The following is an 18,765-nucleotide window of genomic DNA, read 5'->3' as shown; positions in this document are numbered from 1 at the left end:
TAAGTGATAGACATAAGGGAGAATATCCCAATCTTAATAAAAGGTGTAAAGCTTAATAGAGGAAGTCATTACAAATTAGGAAGATCCACACTACTGTATAAATACCCTGCGGATATTCAGAAAATTGGAGGTTGTGCAAAGAACAACTTACACTTAATTACTTGATAATCAAATGTGAACAGTATTTGCCTTCTCTGCTGCCCTCTTGTTGTCTGTCATGATGTTATGGCCTATTTGTTTCCTTGCTTTTTTCTTTGAGTACATATTGTAGGCTGTCTAACTACCATGTATAAATATTAAATAATACATAATAATAATACTCCTATAGCTTCTGTTGATATGATTCAGAACCTTTAACTTTTATTTATAAATTATTGTATTAAGTCATTGTTGTTTGTAGTAGGCTATTTACTTAAAGGATTACAGTACCTCAATTTATATGACGAGAGCTCCATCTAGCCTTCAATCATCAGAACATTCAGTTTCATTTCGCCCACCCAGTCTTTAATTCTACTGGCTTACGTTTTATAAACTTCAGTCACGTTCTGCTTCCCCATAGGCTGGGCAATGTGTCCGTCACACCATTTTAGTTGTAACCACCCACTTCAAAGATGGAGGACGATATCTCAGACTTGAGCAGACCACAAATGTACTTGTTTGGTGAGCTCTCTTTTTCTGGCAAACCTGAAAGAAATTCGGTCGCACAATCAGTTTTACTGTCATGTTATCATGCAGAAATAGCCATTTAACATTTTTAGCTGGAAGAAGATAGCTAACGTTAAATAGCTGCCTGCCCCTACAGGCGCCAATTCAGCTCTATTGTTAGCTAGCCTAAGCAAGGCATGGATGTAGCTACAGCAGCTTTAGCAAACAGTAAACCCCCGTATCTCAAACTATTGTATGCATTTGTGTTTTTGTTCAATATAAGTGCAAACATACGGTTAGTTACACGTTGCGTGTATCATTTTCCTCAGGTTGTACCCTCAAATCGGACAAACAGGAGTTCAAAGTTGACGTAGACGACGATGATACGGAGCAACAGCTGTCACTCAAAGCAGTAAGGAAGACACTTTTTATTGACTTTCCATTTTAACGTAGCATCACTGAGTAACGGGAATGTTTGAAAGGAAAAGAACACGAAGGTTAGCTAGCTAGCTAGATGTACGAAGTAGCAGTTTGTTTAAACGTTAAAAACGTGAGCTGCGTTATTGAAATTATACGTAAGTCTAGCCAGAACTTAACGTAACATCATTATCGTGACGTATGCAGTGAGGTCACAATTTAGGCAAACCTCATTGTAGCTGCTCAACAACAGTAGGGATAAAAAAAATGATCCTTGGTATCCTTTATTTTCATGTGTTCTGTTCCTAAGATGTAAATCCAGTCCAGTTTTGAGGAGTTCATCTGTAAAAACAGAGAAGCCATTCTTAAATATTTATAAACCAAGTTATCAAATTATGGAGATCACCAATCACATATGCTTGGTGACCACATTTTTTATGTATTTGTTTGCCCTAGTCAAAGGATTTTTTTTTCCAAATATGAAACAGAGAAAAGCAAGAAACCTTTCAACCCTAAAATTAGATCATAAAAGTCTTGGCTCTAATTTCAACAGCTGTACCACAAAAATGTTTGATACCTTTACTGAATTGACAGCTATTAGTTTAAAGGTGCTCTAAGCAATGTCACTTGTTTTTTAGACTACAACATTTTTATCTCCTCACTATCTGCTCAGTGGGCTCAGGGGACAGGCAGCTAGTGGATAGTGAAGAGATGATGTGCTGTATGTGACAAAAAAAGTGTAGCTTAAAAAGCGCATGACATCATTAAGACCACCAATAATAGATCAATATTAATCAAGCATTGTCAAACTGGGACTGTAGTATTCTACTGGCATTTACTGGGTTGTAAAGAAATTTAGACCCTTACTGGAGGCAATAATCTTCCTAGAAAATGTTAGCAATGAGGATGCAATGACATGAAATGATGTTGAGTTGTAGAGAGTCAGCTGCGCTGCTTTTCCAGGTGTGTCTGGGAGCTGAGGCTGAGGATAATTTTCACATGGTGGAAGTTGAAGGCCTCACTTATGATGGAAAGACGACCAAAGTGCCACTGGCTGTCCTAAAACCATCCGTCCTGCCTTCTGTGAGTGAGCGTCATAGCTGAAAGCATTTTGTGATGAATTAAAGGGGTTTCTCCTGTAGATAAGTAAAGAAAAAGCACTTCTATGACGTGCTAGCACATCATAGATATATAGTTTATAATGCCTAGTTTTGAGTTATCTTTTTTAAGCTAGTAATTGTAAAAGTAAAATATAGCTTTCAGCCTCTTTCATGCTTAATGAAATGACAAAAAGTAAAAAAGACAGCTCATTCATACTGTGGAGCGTACAGAAACCAGTAATGTAGAATGTAAATGCAAAGTCCACATCCTATTGAAAGGATGCATAATTGTTTTAGCAAATTATACAACAGCTTATTTTGTTGTAATTGTTATTTGTTTTTGTCCAGATGAGTTTAGGGGGATTTGAGATCACACCTCCAGTTACCTTCCGTCTCCAGTCAGGCTCTGGACCTGTTCACATCAGCGGGCAGCATTTTGTTAGTGAGTATGAAGGAAACAGTGCTGCTACTGCCTTTACTTCTTTTAGAATTACAGACACACATGTTCAAAATATGACACAGGTAACAGTTCACCACATCTTTAACATGAAGTCCTTACCTACTCCACGCTCCAGTGTGTCAGTCAGGAGGACAGTGAAGTTGATGGAGCGTTGTTTTATAGACTCCGAAATTATAAAGTGTTCATTATATTTCCTCAGACTTTCATTTTGTGGTGAACATGTTCCTTCAGAACTTGCTACTGTTTTGGTGGGACAAACACATTTTCAAGTAAAAAAACACTGCTACTCTTTTTTTTCACACTAATCACAAAGACTGATTTACTAATGGCTTCTAACACTACTACAGTGATTAATGAGGAGATAAAAAAAGATGTATTTTCTAATTGTTAGAATTAGCATTTCACTGATTTACTGAGTGTTTACATGCACACCAATATTCCACTATTATTCCAAATAATACAATATTCCGAATTTATTACAAGTGATGTAAACAGCATAGTCCGGTTGGACATTCCGTTTAAGGCCTTTTTTATAAATATAGCATTTTCTGATTAAGATGTGGGATATTTTGTTATTCTGGTTTTAGAAGCATTCTTTGGACATGTATACAACAGTTTCGGAATATACTTAAACTTCTCTTTATTAATCCTTTTGGGATGACTCCCGGGAGGAAAAATTCCAGCAGCAGTTTTTGCAAGAAATAAAAGACAGTATAAAAACAATAAAAGCAATAACAGTAATAACAACAGTAATAATATTAATAACTATAAGAAAATTTGTCAAATAAAGATAAAAAGACCATCGATTGTGTTAAAAACCAAGTGACCAGGTATTAATGTAAGTCCAGGTGTCTGTCTCAATATATGCGTCTCAATCCGGATTTGTACTGCAGTTTAAGTCCAGTTTATGGCCTCATGCCTGTTTACAATAGAAGCAAGAAAACAAGAAGGAGAAACAGCAACTTTTAAACATTATCAAAGACTTTGATATCAACAGTATTTTAAATATGCGCACACATTGCTATTCAAATCTTCTAAAAAAGCTGGTTGAAGGAATGAAAGAGGGACGCTGTGTGACATTTTTTTTTTTTTTTTTTATCGAATTTTGCACAACTGCATGTAAACGGGAATATTATAGGAATGTTCACTGACGGAATATTGTTTTTTTCGGAATAAGATAAAAAAGCTAAATATTATGTGCATGTGAACATATTCCCTGATGACAAATATCACTCTCTGTTTCTAATAATGTTTGACAGTGTACAAGGGGCTGTCCAGGTTAATCTGAACTAAACTGAATGCATCACTGGGCAGTGTCAGTAACCTGTATTTTGCTTTGTAGGTGTGAAGGATTCAGAGGATGAAGAAGAGGAGAACAACACATCGCCAGTGAAGCGGCCTGCAAGCCTGTTATCGGGGAAAAAGCCTCCATTGGTAGCTACCTCAGTGTATTCATTTAAGCTACATAGCTGCCTTCAACTCTGAGGGTTGAAGAAAGGGTTTGAACTTTACTCAAATCCTGATGTTTCACTTTTCTTTTTGTTTTAGATGATAACATTATTAAATGAGGTTTGAGACGGCTTCTTTGTAGAAGTGGCGCTCATTTGCTTGCTGCTCACCTACTAAAGAAATATAGAGGAAACACTGCATGTTGTCACATTGAGTGAAAAAAGTCAATATTGAAAAAAAAATAATTATTTTGTCATCTGATGCTAATACCCAAACAGAAACTCTAAACTCTTCCCTACAGAGCTCGAATATTGTTTCTGACAAAAAACATGATTCATGTTCATTGTAGAAAAAACTAAAGATGGATTCTGACGACGATGAAGACGACAGCGATGAGGATGATGAAGAGTATGTTGTTTTTTTTTTTTTATTCAGTTTTTTTTTTTTACTGTGAAACTGTAACTGTGTTCAAATGGACAAATAATATAAGGAATCATTTCATTCACTCAGTAGTTTTTTTGTGAAGAGAAAACGGTTGTATTGTTTTTGCCCAAGTTAACAGTTTTTCTCTTCCACCTTTTTGCAGTGATGACGACAGTGAAGAAAATGGTGTGAAGCCTGAGAAGAATGTCGGTAAAGAGCTCAAAAAAGTAAGCCTGGTCTTTTTCACTTGTTCTTTTTTATTATTTTTGTTAAAAACGTGTAACTTTGATTGCACCTACAAAGAACATGATGGTAGCAGAAAGATACGTTAGGGGCACCTCCCCTGGGGGGGCAGGCATGTATCATGGCATGTATCAATCGGTATCAAAGGTTGGTGGTTCGATCCCCGCCCCTGCTGTCTTTTTCGAAGTGTCCTTGGGCAAGACACTGAACCCCGAGTTGCCCCCGGTGCTGCGCATCGGAGTGTGAATGTGTGTGAATGTTTATCTGATAAGCAGGTGGCACCTTGTACGGCAGCCCCGGCCACAGTGTATGAATGTGTGTGTGAATGGTGAATGTTTCCTGTAGATTAAAAAAGCGCTTTGAGCAGTTGTTAAGACTGGAAAAGTGCTATATAAATACAGCACATTTACATTTACATATCTTTTGAATCCAACGTGACTTACACTTTCCAAGGATATGATTATCTAATTCTGATGCCCATTGCAGGTAAACGCATAGATATCAGAGTAGAAATCTTTGGAGAAAAAACAAATTGTCTGGTACATGCAGTTGTATTACTTTTGTCCAAGGGAGCCCACAGGGTCAGCCTTCGCGAAAAGTAAACCGCAGTTGGGGTTCATATAAATATCTGATAGTTTCAAAACATGCTGTTTGTAATAATCAACTGCATATTGGAGTATTGATGTATAGTTTTACGCCAGGGTACATAATATCTTTGTGTTTACCTTTTAAATGGACTTTCACAAGGGCTGTCTGTGGCTCAGCGGTAGAATGGTTACTCGCCAATCGGAAGGTTGGTGGTTTGATCCCCAGTCCCATGTCGAAGTGTTTTGAGCAAAACCCTGCGCATCAGAGTGTAAATGTGTATCAGTATTTATCTGACGGTGGCACATTGTACGGCAGCCTCAGCCACTGTTTGTGAATGGTTCCTGTACTATGTAAAAGTACTTTGAGTAGTCTCAAAGCACTATATATAATCCGTGTATATATGTAATATGTATGTAATCCGTTTTAATTGTATCACTTCCATCACCGTTCAAACTAAATGCCGTTGTAGCCAACCAAACTTTAATTAATTTCCTGTCCCCTGTTGTCCACCAGGTGTCAGAGTAGCCAAGGGCTTGCCCTCAGTTTTATTTCTGTGAAAGAAATTCTTCTGTGAATTTCTGTGTTGCGGCTGTCTGCCCACTCCCCTTTTGTTTTCACCACATCATGTAAACTCCGGCACACTGTATCCTATAGTAGTATTTCATTTCAGAAGGCCCTTCCCATTTTTGCACTCGTTGACCGTCCACCTCTTTGTATGAGACAAAACATGGAACTTTTTCATCCTGTTCGCTTATGTACCCACCTGTTTTCCATGAGTAAAACACAGGGTCTGTGTGGTGTAATGATTGGATTTCTCCTCTGTAATCTACTTGAATTCTCACCGTCTCACCAGCAAGTCGGCATGTGTTATCCCACACACACACACACACACACACACACACACACATACACGCTCAAAGATATATAAGCGTATACACACTGTAGCCATGTACACTTACTGTGAAATATGTAAGTACACACACATACTTGCTACAAAAATGCACACGCTCTGCAAATATTACCAATACATCTACAGTACATATGCAGAGAGACACACACACACACACACACACACACACACACACACGCACACACAACAGTTATGGGAAACATCTTCCCTCATTTTTCTTTAACACTGCATATCTTTGTCCCTCTGTCATCCCACTGGTAATGTGAATGCGCCTTTTTATCGTCTCTCATGCCATTTCAGCTTTGCACCTGGACGTTGCCTTTGAACACTTGTTTTGCGTGTTACCACAATCATTTGCAAGTGTGTGGGTACATGTGTGTATCTGCCTCATTTTTACTTCGGTGTCTGTTTGTGATTTCTTGTCTGTCTTTTTTTTTTTTTACGGGCTATCCAAGTGCAAAGTGTGCCAGGCTTAGATCAAAGCAGGGCAGATGCGCGCATACCTGCGACGTGAGCGCCGATCCTTGCCTCAGGGTCAGATGACAGCTGAGCATTTCTGTCACCTGTTGATTTATTCTGTTGTCTTCTCCTCTAATACCTCCACCTCCTTCTCCCCATAGCCCTCCTCTCCATGACCTTAATCTTTTCTTTACCCTTTTTCTCTTTATATTCAGAGTTATCCTGTCTTCTTCTTTACTAATGAAAGCACAAAACTCTAGAAAGTAAGGGTTGGGACAATTACTATTTATTTTTTACGCTTAATTTTTTGTTGAATTAAACTTTATTACTGTTTTAAGTACCAACCAAAATGGATCCATAGCTTTGTGTATGGATAGTTTTGCCTTTTGAATGCTTGGTCAGATTCTTAATCTAGTTTACTTGTGCTGTGATCAGATATGTTTGATCCAAACAGACATTCTTAACAACAATATTAAGTATTACAAAAAAAAAAGTCGAGCCCTGAATTTTAGGCAATTTTTACTCATGTAGTTGGTTTCCTCTGGTACAAATGAGTTGATGAGTTTGTAAACTTTGATTTCCCCTTGGTTCAGATTTGTTTCACACATAGAAAAATCCACGCAAACCAGAACACGGACTTCCAAACCACGCAACATTCACTCCACTCATTGGTCAGATGTGTCTGGGACGGGAGCAAGAAAGTAAATACAGGAAGAAGGTTTGATCATGGAAATACTAGTTATTTCTGCATGAGGAACATTGCAAGTAGCTACAGTTTTCATGATCTGCTGCATCGCAGATAGCAACCTGACTACAAGAGCTACCTCAGACTTGCAGACTACACAGTTGAGGCAGTTCGAGTTTGGACCACGTTCTCATCACAAAGGAACCGCAAAAGAGTTCAGTAGAAAGCGTACCGAGACCACCTCGGGTCTCGGCCCGCTTGTTTGGTCCGCTTTTGGTGCGCATCCCAGTGCGATTGCTGCATTCATACCTGTTCAAATGAACTGCAACAGGGGGAAAACGACTTGTGTGCCTTACCAGAACTAAACAAGGCAGGTTTGAGAACCCCCTTAAGTTCAGCTGAAAGTGTTCATCTGTTTTTTTTTCAAGCAATTTTGATGTTTCCTGCCCTTTGTAATGAGCAAACACATTTATTAGAGTTGCATAATTTTCAATTCGGGTTTGGACCACAGCCTGAGGCATATGGTCTACATGTGGTCGATGTTTGAATTGCAATTTGACAGCATTGCCATGACAGGTCAATCTTACGTCAATAATTGAGACAATTATCATTATTTTGGCAACAGAGCAGCCTTGCAGTGCCAGTGTTTACTTTGAAACTAAAAGATATAACTGAGTTCAGTTGTATTTAAGAAGAACCTTTTCCGTCAAAAACAGGAAAAGGACCTCTCAGACTGCTCCAACTCAAGCCTTGAGGCTTCTACGTCTTGTGTGCAGCATTAATCAAGACTGCAGTCATGTGACTTCCAAGTAGTCTAACAAAGAACATGACAATGTCATCAAGTGGGATAACGAGAGTGAAACTGAAACAGTTTATTTGCTAAGTAGTTCAGTGTGGTTATGTGTTAAATGGGTCGAATAAGCAGATCCGTACTACAGCAGTGACAGGTGTCTAACCTTTTTGGCAAATCTTTCCACTTCTAACCTCCATTCTATTCTCTCTATCCAAACATCTCATGGACAACACTAACTCTTTTTTTTTCTTGTCTTATGCCATAAATTGTCACAAAGTCTACACTTTCTAGTCTTTTACTACTACACTTGGTGGTGGAAACAAAGGGATTTAAACCATTGGTTAAAGGAGAGGACAGCATCTTGTGTAAAACTCTTTAACATACAACTGAGGTGCATCTCCGAAGGATTAAAAGAAAGCACAATGTTTCTCCACCTTTTGTAGAATGATATCCCTCTGATTTAAAAAAAAAAAAAAAAAAAATATCTTTGCAACCACACTGGAACAGCCCTGCAGCTTCTTGTATTGTCAGGCATAGCTTTAGGAAATAACGTGTAATTGCCTTGTAGCAGTTATGTCAACACAGGCAATTACACTTCTAGCCCATTCCAAAGAAAGGGTTGGTGTTCAGGAAATGCAGGTACTTGCCTCGGCTATTACAAGGTAATTATACAGGTGACTTGAGAGCAATGGCAACCTGACAGGAAGGCCTCCATTGTGGAGAAGAACAATGACTTCTCATTGCGGTACTAAGTATCTGATCAGTGACAAATTGCCATGTGTGTCTAGTGTCTCCTATTTAATTTCATGAAGTGCTGGTGCTTGGAGGTGATTTCCGTTGTGATTACATAGCAAATCAGGTTTATTGCAGTAATTTCTTTTTTAACAAAACCTTTTTAGGATGGGTTAAATCCTAGTCAAGACTAAAAGGACGAGATCCAGGGTACAAGCGGCTGAAATGGGTTTCCTCAGAAGGGTGCTGGCATCTCCCTTAGAGATAGGGTGAGAAGCTCAATCATCCGAGAGGAGCTTGGAGTAGAGCCGCTGCTCCTTTGCCTGAAAGAGCCAGCTGAGGTGGTTCCGGCATCTGATAAGGATGCCTCCTGGGCGCCTCCCTAGGGAGGTGTTCCAGGCACGTCCATCTTGGAGGAGGCCTCGGGGAAGACCCAGGACTAGGTGGAGGGATTATATCTCCAACCTGGCCTGGGAACGCCTCGGGATCCCCTAGTCGGAGCTGGTTAATGTGGCTCGGGAAAGGAAAGTTTGGGGTCCCCTGCTGAAACTGCTGCCCCCTCGACCTGATACTAGACAATAGCAATTGCTGAAGAAGATGGATGGATGAACATTAGGAGCAGTGGACAGCCAAATGTAGCGTCCAGGGAGCAACTTTGGGTTCAGTGTCTTTCTCAAGAACACTTTGACATGTGGACCCGGGATCAAACTACCAATCGTGTGGTTGAGACACTCTACCTCTATCATAGTTTTTTTTTTTTTTTTTTTATATTTTGTGTATTCTGTATTCATGTGTTAAAATGTTTTTAACAATAGTCTACACATCACTGTTTTAATAGTTTTTAAGGGAAGAAAAATACTGTAACACCTCATGGCAAAAGAGGGGAAAGAATATTAACCGCATCTGCAATTAATCTTATAAAAAATTTAGTTTGCACTATTTTACAAGCCATTCATTATTTGTCAGCTATAAAAGGCTCTGCAATTAGAGCTTTGATATGGGACTTTTCAAAACAAAATGACACATCTTCCAGAGCCCCAACTAGGCAAAGTTATTTTAATGTCCAACATAACATCAGGAGGAACAGTCTGACAGTCACACATTGACAAAAAGTAATCACTGTCGCAGTTTGAAAGTAACTAACAGGGATAATATGGTAAATACTGTATATACACAGTATATAGGGGGGCTGTTTGCTTTGGTAATTGGCCAATGACTAAACCTTTGTACGGTGTTGCAGTTTTTCATTGTTGCTACAAAGTTAGTCAGGGTACTTTTTCATGAAGTGTTAATGATTAATTTAATATATATTTTCTGAGCTTTAAATACCAAGATGGAGAATTGTGCTTGTTTTTGTTGTTACGCCTTTATATATCAATATTTAAATGCTTCATGCATTTCTGTAAAGCAGACTAATTAATTCAGCTGTGTCCTAAAAACGGGTCTTACTGGAGATGTCTTATTCATACAGTTTTTTTTTTTCCCTTGCTTTCTCAGAGCCAAGAGTTTTCAGCAAAGAAGCCCAACAAGACTCTGGTTAAACAAAACTGCCCCGCAGGAAAGCCGTCAGGATCAGCGGTCAAACCACAGATGAAGGTAAGAAAGGCTGGATCACCTGCTCAGCTTTGTTTACTTGTGATAATTTATGTAGGAAAGGCTCAGCTATGAGGTTCAACTAATTAATAACCAGATTTGTCAGCACTGTTTATTGGACGGGCAACAAAGGTTTAAAAGGTGCAATGAAGTGAGACAGTTTTTGTATTTTATTTTTCAGATTTGAAATCAAATATTTATTTAGCCACACAGAAAACCAATAAGTGATATCTCAAAAGTTTATATTGTATTCATATTGCCCCCCTCCCTGTAAAATGACCCTTTTATTACTCATCCTAGACCTGTTTATTTTTGTTTGTGCAAATGTTAAACATTGTACGTTTTTGCAAACAGACATGAAAACCCAATATGGCCTGCGAAAAAAATGCATTACAGAATGTAGTGAACTTAAAATAGACAAAAACCTGATATTTTCCTTCTGCTCAAACCTGTGCCTGAAAAGACACAAGGTGTCTATGACCAAGGGTTTCACAATTAAAACATGCCAAAAAAGAGAGAAAACATACTTGGAGAGCCTTCCTATTCCTACACTAAGGAATGCGAGAAATGCACATTGCAATTAGCCCAACCTGATAGTTAATTTCTTGGATGGAATGTCATGGACAGCCGCCTCTGAAACCCCACAGCTTGAACTCTGCCTCTCTTTAAGCAAACACACCTGACCTCTAAACAGGTTCCCTGGGGCAGGGTTTAAACCTGTGACCCCTTGGCCTGACCCTGCCATCTTGAGTTGCAGCCACCTTTGATGCCCCCCCCCCCCCCCCCCCCCCCCCCCCCCCCCCCCCCCCCCCCAACTCCCTGTAGCAAACTTACACATCGGGGACTACAAATTGGCAACCTCCTCTTAAAGTTTACCAACTTTATGGGGCATGCTACTTTGATAAAAATGACCAAATTCAGATGTATGCATTATATGTTGGCATGCAAATGCTGGCTCATTGTATGGGAAAATGTATGTGAAAGGCCCACCATCTCACACATTCACACAGCCGGCACACATAAAAAAAAAAAAAGTAATTTCTTGTCTGACGTCTGATTTTTTTTTTTTTATCATGTTAAACACTAAGCCACTGGATCGCTAAATTCCTGTGGCGAGAAAGCTGTTACCCCGAGGGCCAAAGTTTTTGGTGTGTGGGAGAGTGCAGCTAATTCTGTGGTGGCCGTTGTCCGGACATAACACAGTGGCTCTTGAAATGTACTGGGGGATTAGCCAATGGGCAACTGAACCCCCAAAACCATCAGGCCAGTTTAACTTTGTGGCCCGTGGTGCTTCAACTGCCCCCTTCCCCTCTCCACGTGTACGCAACAACTGTTCCCTCTCTACAACCTCTTCACACCCCTCACTTCCTGGACACACCTTCTCCCAATTGCTCTCATTACCAGCGTTTGATGTCTGGCGCAGCTTGCGCTTCCAGATGCCCCTGAGGAGCAAGGAAGCAGGCGTGGATGTCTGTTTTTTCTTTACTAAATGCAGGTGACTGGTCATTAGATTGGCTTGTCAGATCTGTTGCCAGGACCGCAGTTCTCACCTCTCGCAGCCCGGCATGTCGCTGCAACTTCTTGCGTAACAGGCTCGAGATGAGAACCAGCTAACTCGCGTTGTGCTGGTCTGAAGTAACTTTATCTTGCAGCTGGTGTCTTATGATTGATGAGTTTGGAGAAGTCAATGCCTTTAAGCTCACGTCACAGTGGTAAATTATATACCACTTCAATCAGGCTTATCCCAAAAGGGTGTGAGTCATTGTTTTAGAGACTGACTGACATGTGTTACAGCAGGTGCCTACCTTGTTAGTGCTTATTTACTTTTCCCGTGAGTCTAAGGATATTGGCTTCTACAGTAACTATGGCTGTTATGACTGGATCTGTCGTGCATGAAAAATGTCCATAAGACCAACTCCTTTACTTACATTTACAAGTCATTGGATTAAGTCACAGTTGTTACCTGACATTGTCCCAGACAAGGGCCTCCAAAGCTCTTATTCCAATGACAATTACAATCTCTGGACAGACCTGACGGTGTCACATCATGTGTTTGCAGTGAATTGAAGACAAGACACTGTATCAAATGATAGCGTGCTTGTGATTAAGTTCTGTCTCGTGGCATCTGTAATCAGTGTCTGGTCCAGATGAAATAGCTTGCTGGCGTTGTGTGTTTATCAGCTGTTTCAGGTCCACAGCTGTCCTTGGAAGTAGAGAGCTTCCCATAAATAATAAATATGTAGTACATTTGTCTGGCCGAAAGCCAGCAGCATATGTGCTCTTTTTTTCCCCCCAAAGTGCGCTATGTGTGATTCAAGGTTGTCTTCATTTTATGTCTTTTGATCTGTGCTATAAAATGCAGATCTCTTGGGGACAGGGACAGATGACTGCAATTTTTAAACTAGAGAGATCATTTATTTTCTCCAGTTCATTCCACCTGTTTTTAACCATTTCAAGTCTTACCCTGGTTTTCAATGCCAGAAGGTGCTTAAAGTATCAAGAAGTAACACATGCCATTTGTTGACGGCTTTTATCTAAACTGTCTAAATGTAAGAAGTCAATGCAACCAATGTAAGAAGTAGAAAGTTCTTAAGAAATCCTGCTTTCCAATTTCACCTATCAGTTCCTGAGATACTGTGCTTAATCCTACATCTTACATTTATGACAAATCAGTCTTTAAGGCAGTCTATATCTGCTGGAAATAAACCAAGTTTTTGCTTTCAACATATTTTGTTTTAGTTTCTGACTCAAAAAAAGATATATAACTGTAACTCGAACCAGTTAGTAGTGGTCTAAATAAAAATTGTTAAATTCTGAAACAAGAATTATACGAAACTTACTTACAGTGCTTGCTATTTTCAGTAGGAATAGATACCTTTTATCCTGAGATGATCTGTGTCATTCTCCACACACTGCAACTTAACTGCAGTGTAAAATAATATGTTGTTTGGAAGTAGAAACAATGATCAACCAAAAAGAAAATCAATTACTGGCAAATCATTTGCTCATGAGGTTTTGCTATTTTTTGACTCACAAAGTAAAGAGTTGCTTTATGCAGGGCTCCCCTCTCCTTTAAAATGTGTCTGGCTGTCAATGAAACCCTGCAATTTCACAGAATTCCACACTGGCTTTACATGTAGGGGCAAGCTTTGTGGCTTGTGTAAAATGCAGTCACAGCAAATGGCTTGTGTGGTGGTGTTGTTGTGTCACATTCTGACAATTCCTAATCGAGGACCTCCGGGGCCTCGACTGCCCAGGTCTGAACACACCTGTGGGCCCGCTAGTTCAATGTTCATGGTGCCCTCTTCTTTTGTTGAGATAGCACCTATAATGTCATAATGTCACCAAATAAAAATAGAAGGGTTGCTTGTGACTGTATTGTTATAGTCTTGACCACACATGCGTGTTGAACAGAAAAAGTAATGTTTCCATGTGGAAGTCATTAATTTAATGTCAGCATAACCGTAATTGGAAAAACAAGCACAACATTCATTGCAGTGGGTTTTTATTCCTATATCAAGGTAAAAACACATTTGACCACTTCTAATACTCATCGGAGAGTCAGAGCTTGCCCTCTCCTGCTTGAAAACAATAAAAAAGTAATTTGTACCTGATGTATTTGTTTAAAAGAAAAGATAGTGTAATTGAGCTAGAATTTGTTGCCCTTTTCCTTTTATCTTCTTCCAGCTGGTTGCCTTCGCCAAGTCTGTAAACACAGACCCTGACAAAATGGGTCATGATAGGGCTGTAGTCCACACTGCCCTGTTGGTCAGCAAAAGGATTCAAAACTAATAAGTTAGCAATCGTACAAACAAGAAGGGTTCACAAAGGTTTACTCAGGTTCAGCAAAAGCTGAATCTGAGTAAAAGAAGAAACATTGTTGCCTAATATGAAGTTATCTCTTTACCTACATCTCTATAAATCTCTCTATATGACAGATCAATCAGTGTTTCTTAACTAGTTGATATATTTTTCAAGACACCTGTCCTAGGAAAAGACAAAACCCAGGCTGGCCCATCTAAATCTCCCCCTCTGACTGAGATCAAGAAGAAATTGTCAACGGCAGCCAAGGAGGTAAGGCTGTCATCCTGTCTTGCAAATTATTACTCTCATTTGAATGTTTTACACACACTTAAGATGATGAATTAATGGCCTTTTTTATCAGGGAAAACCACTACCCAAGACAGAGCAGAAGTTTGAGAATTTCGTGAAGAGTTCTTTTAAAATCTCAGACAAAAATGTAAGTAATCATGAGTGATTTGATATAATATCTATATATTTATTGATTGCACATGAGTTTGAGAGCCCTGATTACGAGGCATCTGAGATTGGTCTTTTGTTTATTTCTAAGTCTTGCATTTTTACAATTTTTGCTCTTACATCAAATGTGCAATTTATATCAATTTCCCAGCTTTTTGCTTTTCCCATATACCCATTTATTCTCATAAACAGTTAACAGAGTTGTTTGGTTTGTAGCCACGGGCACATTTATATCAACCTTTATTTCAAGGTTTAAAAGCTTTTTGCCATGATGGATACCCAGGAATGCATTATTGTTCCTCATACTGTCCTCAAACGCTGTCCATTATGCCTCAAAAGTCTCTCCAGCACAGTGTGTTCTCTTTGAATTATATTCATTTTGTGTCTTTGAGATGGAATGGGAGTACACCTGCCAAGGCAAACTCTTTCTCAGTGATTTACTGGAGTGTGTGTCTTTTGTAGCCTTAATGAAGGGACTAGTGGTATGTGGATGGTACCAGTCTCTTTCACATTCAAGGCCTTTGACCACCCCAAAAGAGGGTTTTTCTAAATGCAGTACTTAAATCTTTTCTAATGCTGCTTGTCATTTTAGAAGAAAAACAACTGCCCCTGCACATTATTTTGCAGAGCTGGAATTATTCACCCAAACCCCTTTAGATTTTCACCTCAGACTAAATGCTTCTAAGCAGTGTGTCATAAAGAAAATCTGTCTTTTTGTATCAAACCATCTGTAAGTAGGCAGCCACTTGAAAAGGGCTATTTGAACATTCATTTGTGATTGCATTGCTGTGTTAAAATGTGAACTGTACAGTTATGAGAGCAGGTGAAATCTCTTTAGACCAGCACGATGGCTGGGTGGACATGGAAAATTGTGGGGGTGGAGTTGAATCGGGGAGAGCTTGTTGATCTCAGTGTATAGAAACATCTGTGGAAGTGCTTTGGTTTCATCAGCCAAGGCTGAGATCTGTCAGACCTGGAGCACCTAGTCATATACTCTGGTATGTACTGTTGCCCCCACCCAACCCCTCGTCATTCCCCTACAGTCCCATCTAAACTCAGTGTTCCCACAGGAGAGAAGCACAAAAGCATGTTGTAGTAAAAGTGAGTCATATGTCTAATGCTGTATCACTTAATTTGGAAGATTTATAATTTCTTTCTTTCTTTCTTCTGTTTTGTTGTTATCCCTCTCTCCACTTACCGGACCTTTCTCAGGTGGTCAAGGATCTTTGGAGCTTTGTACAAACACTGAAGATTGAGAAGAAGTAACAAGCCTTGTACTTTGTAACATTTGTATGTTGGCATCCTACAAGACATTTAAAGGCACAGTCAGCAATATGTCATACTTGGCCTTATTATGTCATCATGGCTAACTATTACTTGGAATGAACAGAAAGACTAAGTGCTGAGAAATGGGTAAAGCCATTAATGACTCGGGTGTCATCGGGTTTTTAGATCCGAAGCACCTTCTGGAGCTAGTTCGTAATTCACTCACAAACTCGCTCATTCACGTTTAGCTGTCAACTTCATTGCACGCCAATCTGCACCACCTATAGGGAAATAAAGTAATAGCACCACCAATCAGGACCTGCAGATGTCTTTGCGGGGAAAAAATAGCTGCTGCATTGTCAAAGCCAAGGCAGACAAGACAGAACCTAGTCAAGGTATTCATTGCTAATATGTGTATGTGGCCCCTCTGTCCTACCACTTTTTCAATAGTATCTTTTTTTTTACCAAAAGGAGTAGTTAAAAAACAAACATTTTCATAACCCGCCAACGAGGGCTCTTTGATGTAAAATATAAATCCTTGAACAGCAGCTATAAAAATGAAAGCAACTGCAGGAGGTGTAATTGTCGAATTACAGAAGCTATTCCTTTCCCTGCCTGAAGAAGGTGAGATGCATGCCTTGATCTGACTCTCTTCACGTATACTCGGCACCCGTTACAAACTGCTGGTGCTATAGCTCTGCAAATTGATGATATGGGCTGAGCCTGGTTTCAGGTGCTTCACATCCATGACATCGTGGGTCCTTGTTAATTCAACAATGCAATAGGAGATATTGCAGAATGTGCCTTTAAATATCTTTACTGTAAACTGAGATCAATCAGAGTCCCATTTTGTTTGAATTTAAGCGGTATAAGGCTGACAGCTGATACAGGGGGACAATGTCTAGTTTTGTTATTTTAGGTTCTGACTGGCTTTACAAAGCATTTTTTAGCTTGCAAAACACACAGATTGTACTATCACTTTGTCTGGCATAATTGCTCTATACATAATGTACAGGAATTTGTCAGTAAGTCAATATAAGAATTTTTTTAATTGTGTCAGTCAGTTTGGTCATAGCTCCTATTGCAGCTGAAGTCATTAGTTTTGCCAAGTTGCCCAAAAACACCAAATGTTTTTTTTTCTTCATGTTTTTAAAACTTTTCACTTGAATAGGGAAAAAAAAGACGATCTAGAAACTGTAAGATCCAGTTGCGGTTGTAACATTGTGACCGTTGTATAGTGTTGCCAGTTAATCTTAGTAAATGACCAGGAACACACCTGACATTTCTGTAAGAGAGCAGTGTCACTCTTCTTTCTTTTAATGCTTTCAACACAAATGTTGTTGTGTTTACGTTATCTAAATTTGCAGAACCTGCAAATATTGCAAACCTGCTGACTGACTCTATTTCAGACGGCATTTTTGGGATTGTGAATTTATATCAAGCCTATGAACGTCTGTGATTACGTGAGAAGGTTTTCTTTATAGTGATTGCAAAATCTGTATTAAAAATATATCAAAAGAGCAGTACACAAAACATTGAGTATTATGAGCTCTATTAAACCCACACAGGTGCCCAGACAAAAATGTTTTTCTTTTAAGTAATTTATATGCATGATGCACAAAAACCTCAGGCAAAACGATTTCTAACTAGCTCCGGGACTATATTTACAACGTGGTATTTGCTGTGCATTTCTGTGTACTCTAATGGACTAAAAACTGGTTACAAAGCTATGTTCAATTCAATTTTATTTATAGTATAAATTCATAACAAGACATCTCAAGACACTTTACAGATAGAGTAGGGCTAGAACACACACTATAATTTACAAGGACCCAACAGTTCTAGTAATTCCCCTAAGAGGAAAAACTCCTTTTATAGGAAGAAACCTCAGACAGACCCAGGTTATCTCATTTGCTACAACATAATCATAAGGCATATATCAGAAAATGTCATTAGAGTAACATCACGTCACCTTTACAGAAACCTCATAAAGAACTCAACCCCATAATTGTTTGCACTCTTGTATATCAGTCTAATGACAATAAGCATACACTCGCTCTGTGCTTATGTGTTTATGATCCTGTATAATGCCTTTTATGAGCCAAATGTTGGCAGATACCTTCTTTAACTAATTAAATTGCTTGGGTTTACCCTTCATGTTGTGAAATCCCTTGGCTGTAAACTTTACTTCTTCAACTAATTTAGGTCATTAAAGTTGCCCAGATAATTTACCTCTGTAGTGTTCTCTTTGTAGCGAGGTTGCAGGAGAAGCAGGTTGCAATTCTTATGATTGAGTTTTGGTTGCGTATGATTTCCTTAATGATTTTTAATACCAAATTTAGTACCAAATTTTGATCTACTCTTTTTTTTCTTTGAATACATCTCTTGCTTTTGTTTAACAGTGCGGCAGCTGAACAGTTAAGTGTTTAAGTGTATGCTTAATCCGCCCTTGCTAATATCTGATTTTGCAGCTTGGCTGTATTGTTGTGATCTTTATTTTTAAATGGTCTGTTCTAGTTTGGTAATTCTAGAAATGTTTTATGTTGAGTGTAAAACCCCCTTTTAAATGTGTGAAATACTGTCTTATTTTTTAATTCAGCCCTGCTGTTGGTCATCTTTAGGTTGTCCAACTTTTTATTGTGTAATTTGAAAGCCAGTCCCTTTAATATGTTCTAATGTGAAAAAAAGACTGATTGTGATCTTTGACACTAAACTGATGTAGGTTTAGGGCACAATGTGGTT

General features: G+C 39.0%; 1 protein-coding gene across 2 annotated transcripts; it reads left to right on the top strand.

The window, feature by feature from the left end:
• Nucleotides 1–573: 573 nt before the first annotated feature.
• On the top strand, nucleotides 574–16,380 carry npm1b (nucleophosmin 1b). Of its 2 annotated transcripts, none has more exons than XM_034883931.1 (11): nucleotides 574–660; nucleotides 975–1,057; nucleotides 2,026–2,145; nucleotides 2,511–2,604; nucleotides 3,965–4,056; nucleotides 4,421–4,479; nucleotides 4,658–4,721; nucleotides 10,402–10,500; nucleotides 14,476–14,571; nucleotides 14,663–14,737; nucleotides 15,970–16,380. In XM_034883931.1, the coding sequence occupies exons 1-11, from the start codon at nucleotides 612–614 to the stop codon at nucleotides 16,021–16,023; spliced, it is 885 nt and encodes a 294-aa protein (XP_034739822.1). In that variant the 5' UTR covers nucleotides 574–611; the 3' UTR covers nucleotides 16,024–16,380. The 2 variants fall into 2 exon arrangements, with proteins under 2 accessions (XP_034739822.1, XP_034739823.1); XM_034883932.1 differs by having other exon boundaries at nucleotides 595–649.
• The last annotated feature ends 2,385 nt before the right edge of the window (nucleotides 16,381–18,765 follow it).

The sequence above is a fragment of the Etheostoma cragini genome, chromosome 10 (assembly GCF_013103735.1).
Source record: "Etheostoma cragini isolate CJK2018 chromosome 10, CSU_Ecrag_1.0, whole genome shotgun sequence".
Taxonomy (NCBI): Eukaryota; Metazoa; Chordata; class Actinopteri; order Perciformes; family Percidae; genus Etheostoma; species Etheostoma cragini.
This window is presented reverse-complemented; position numbering and strand designations above follow the sequence as displayed.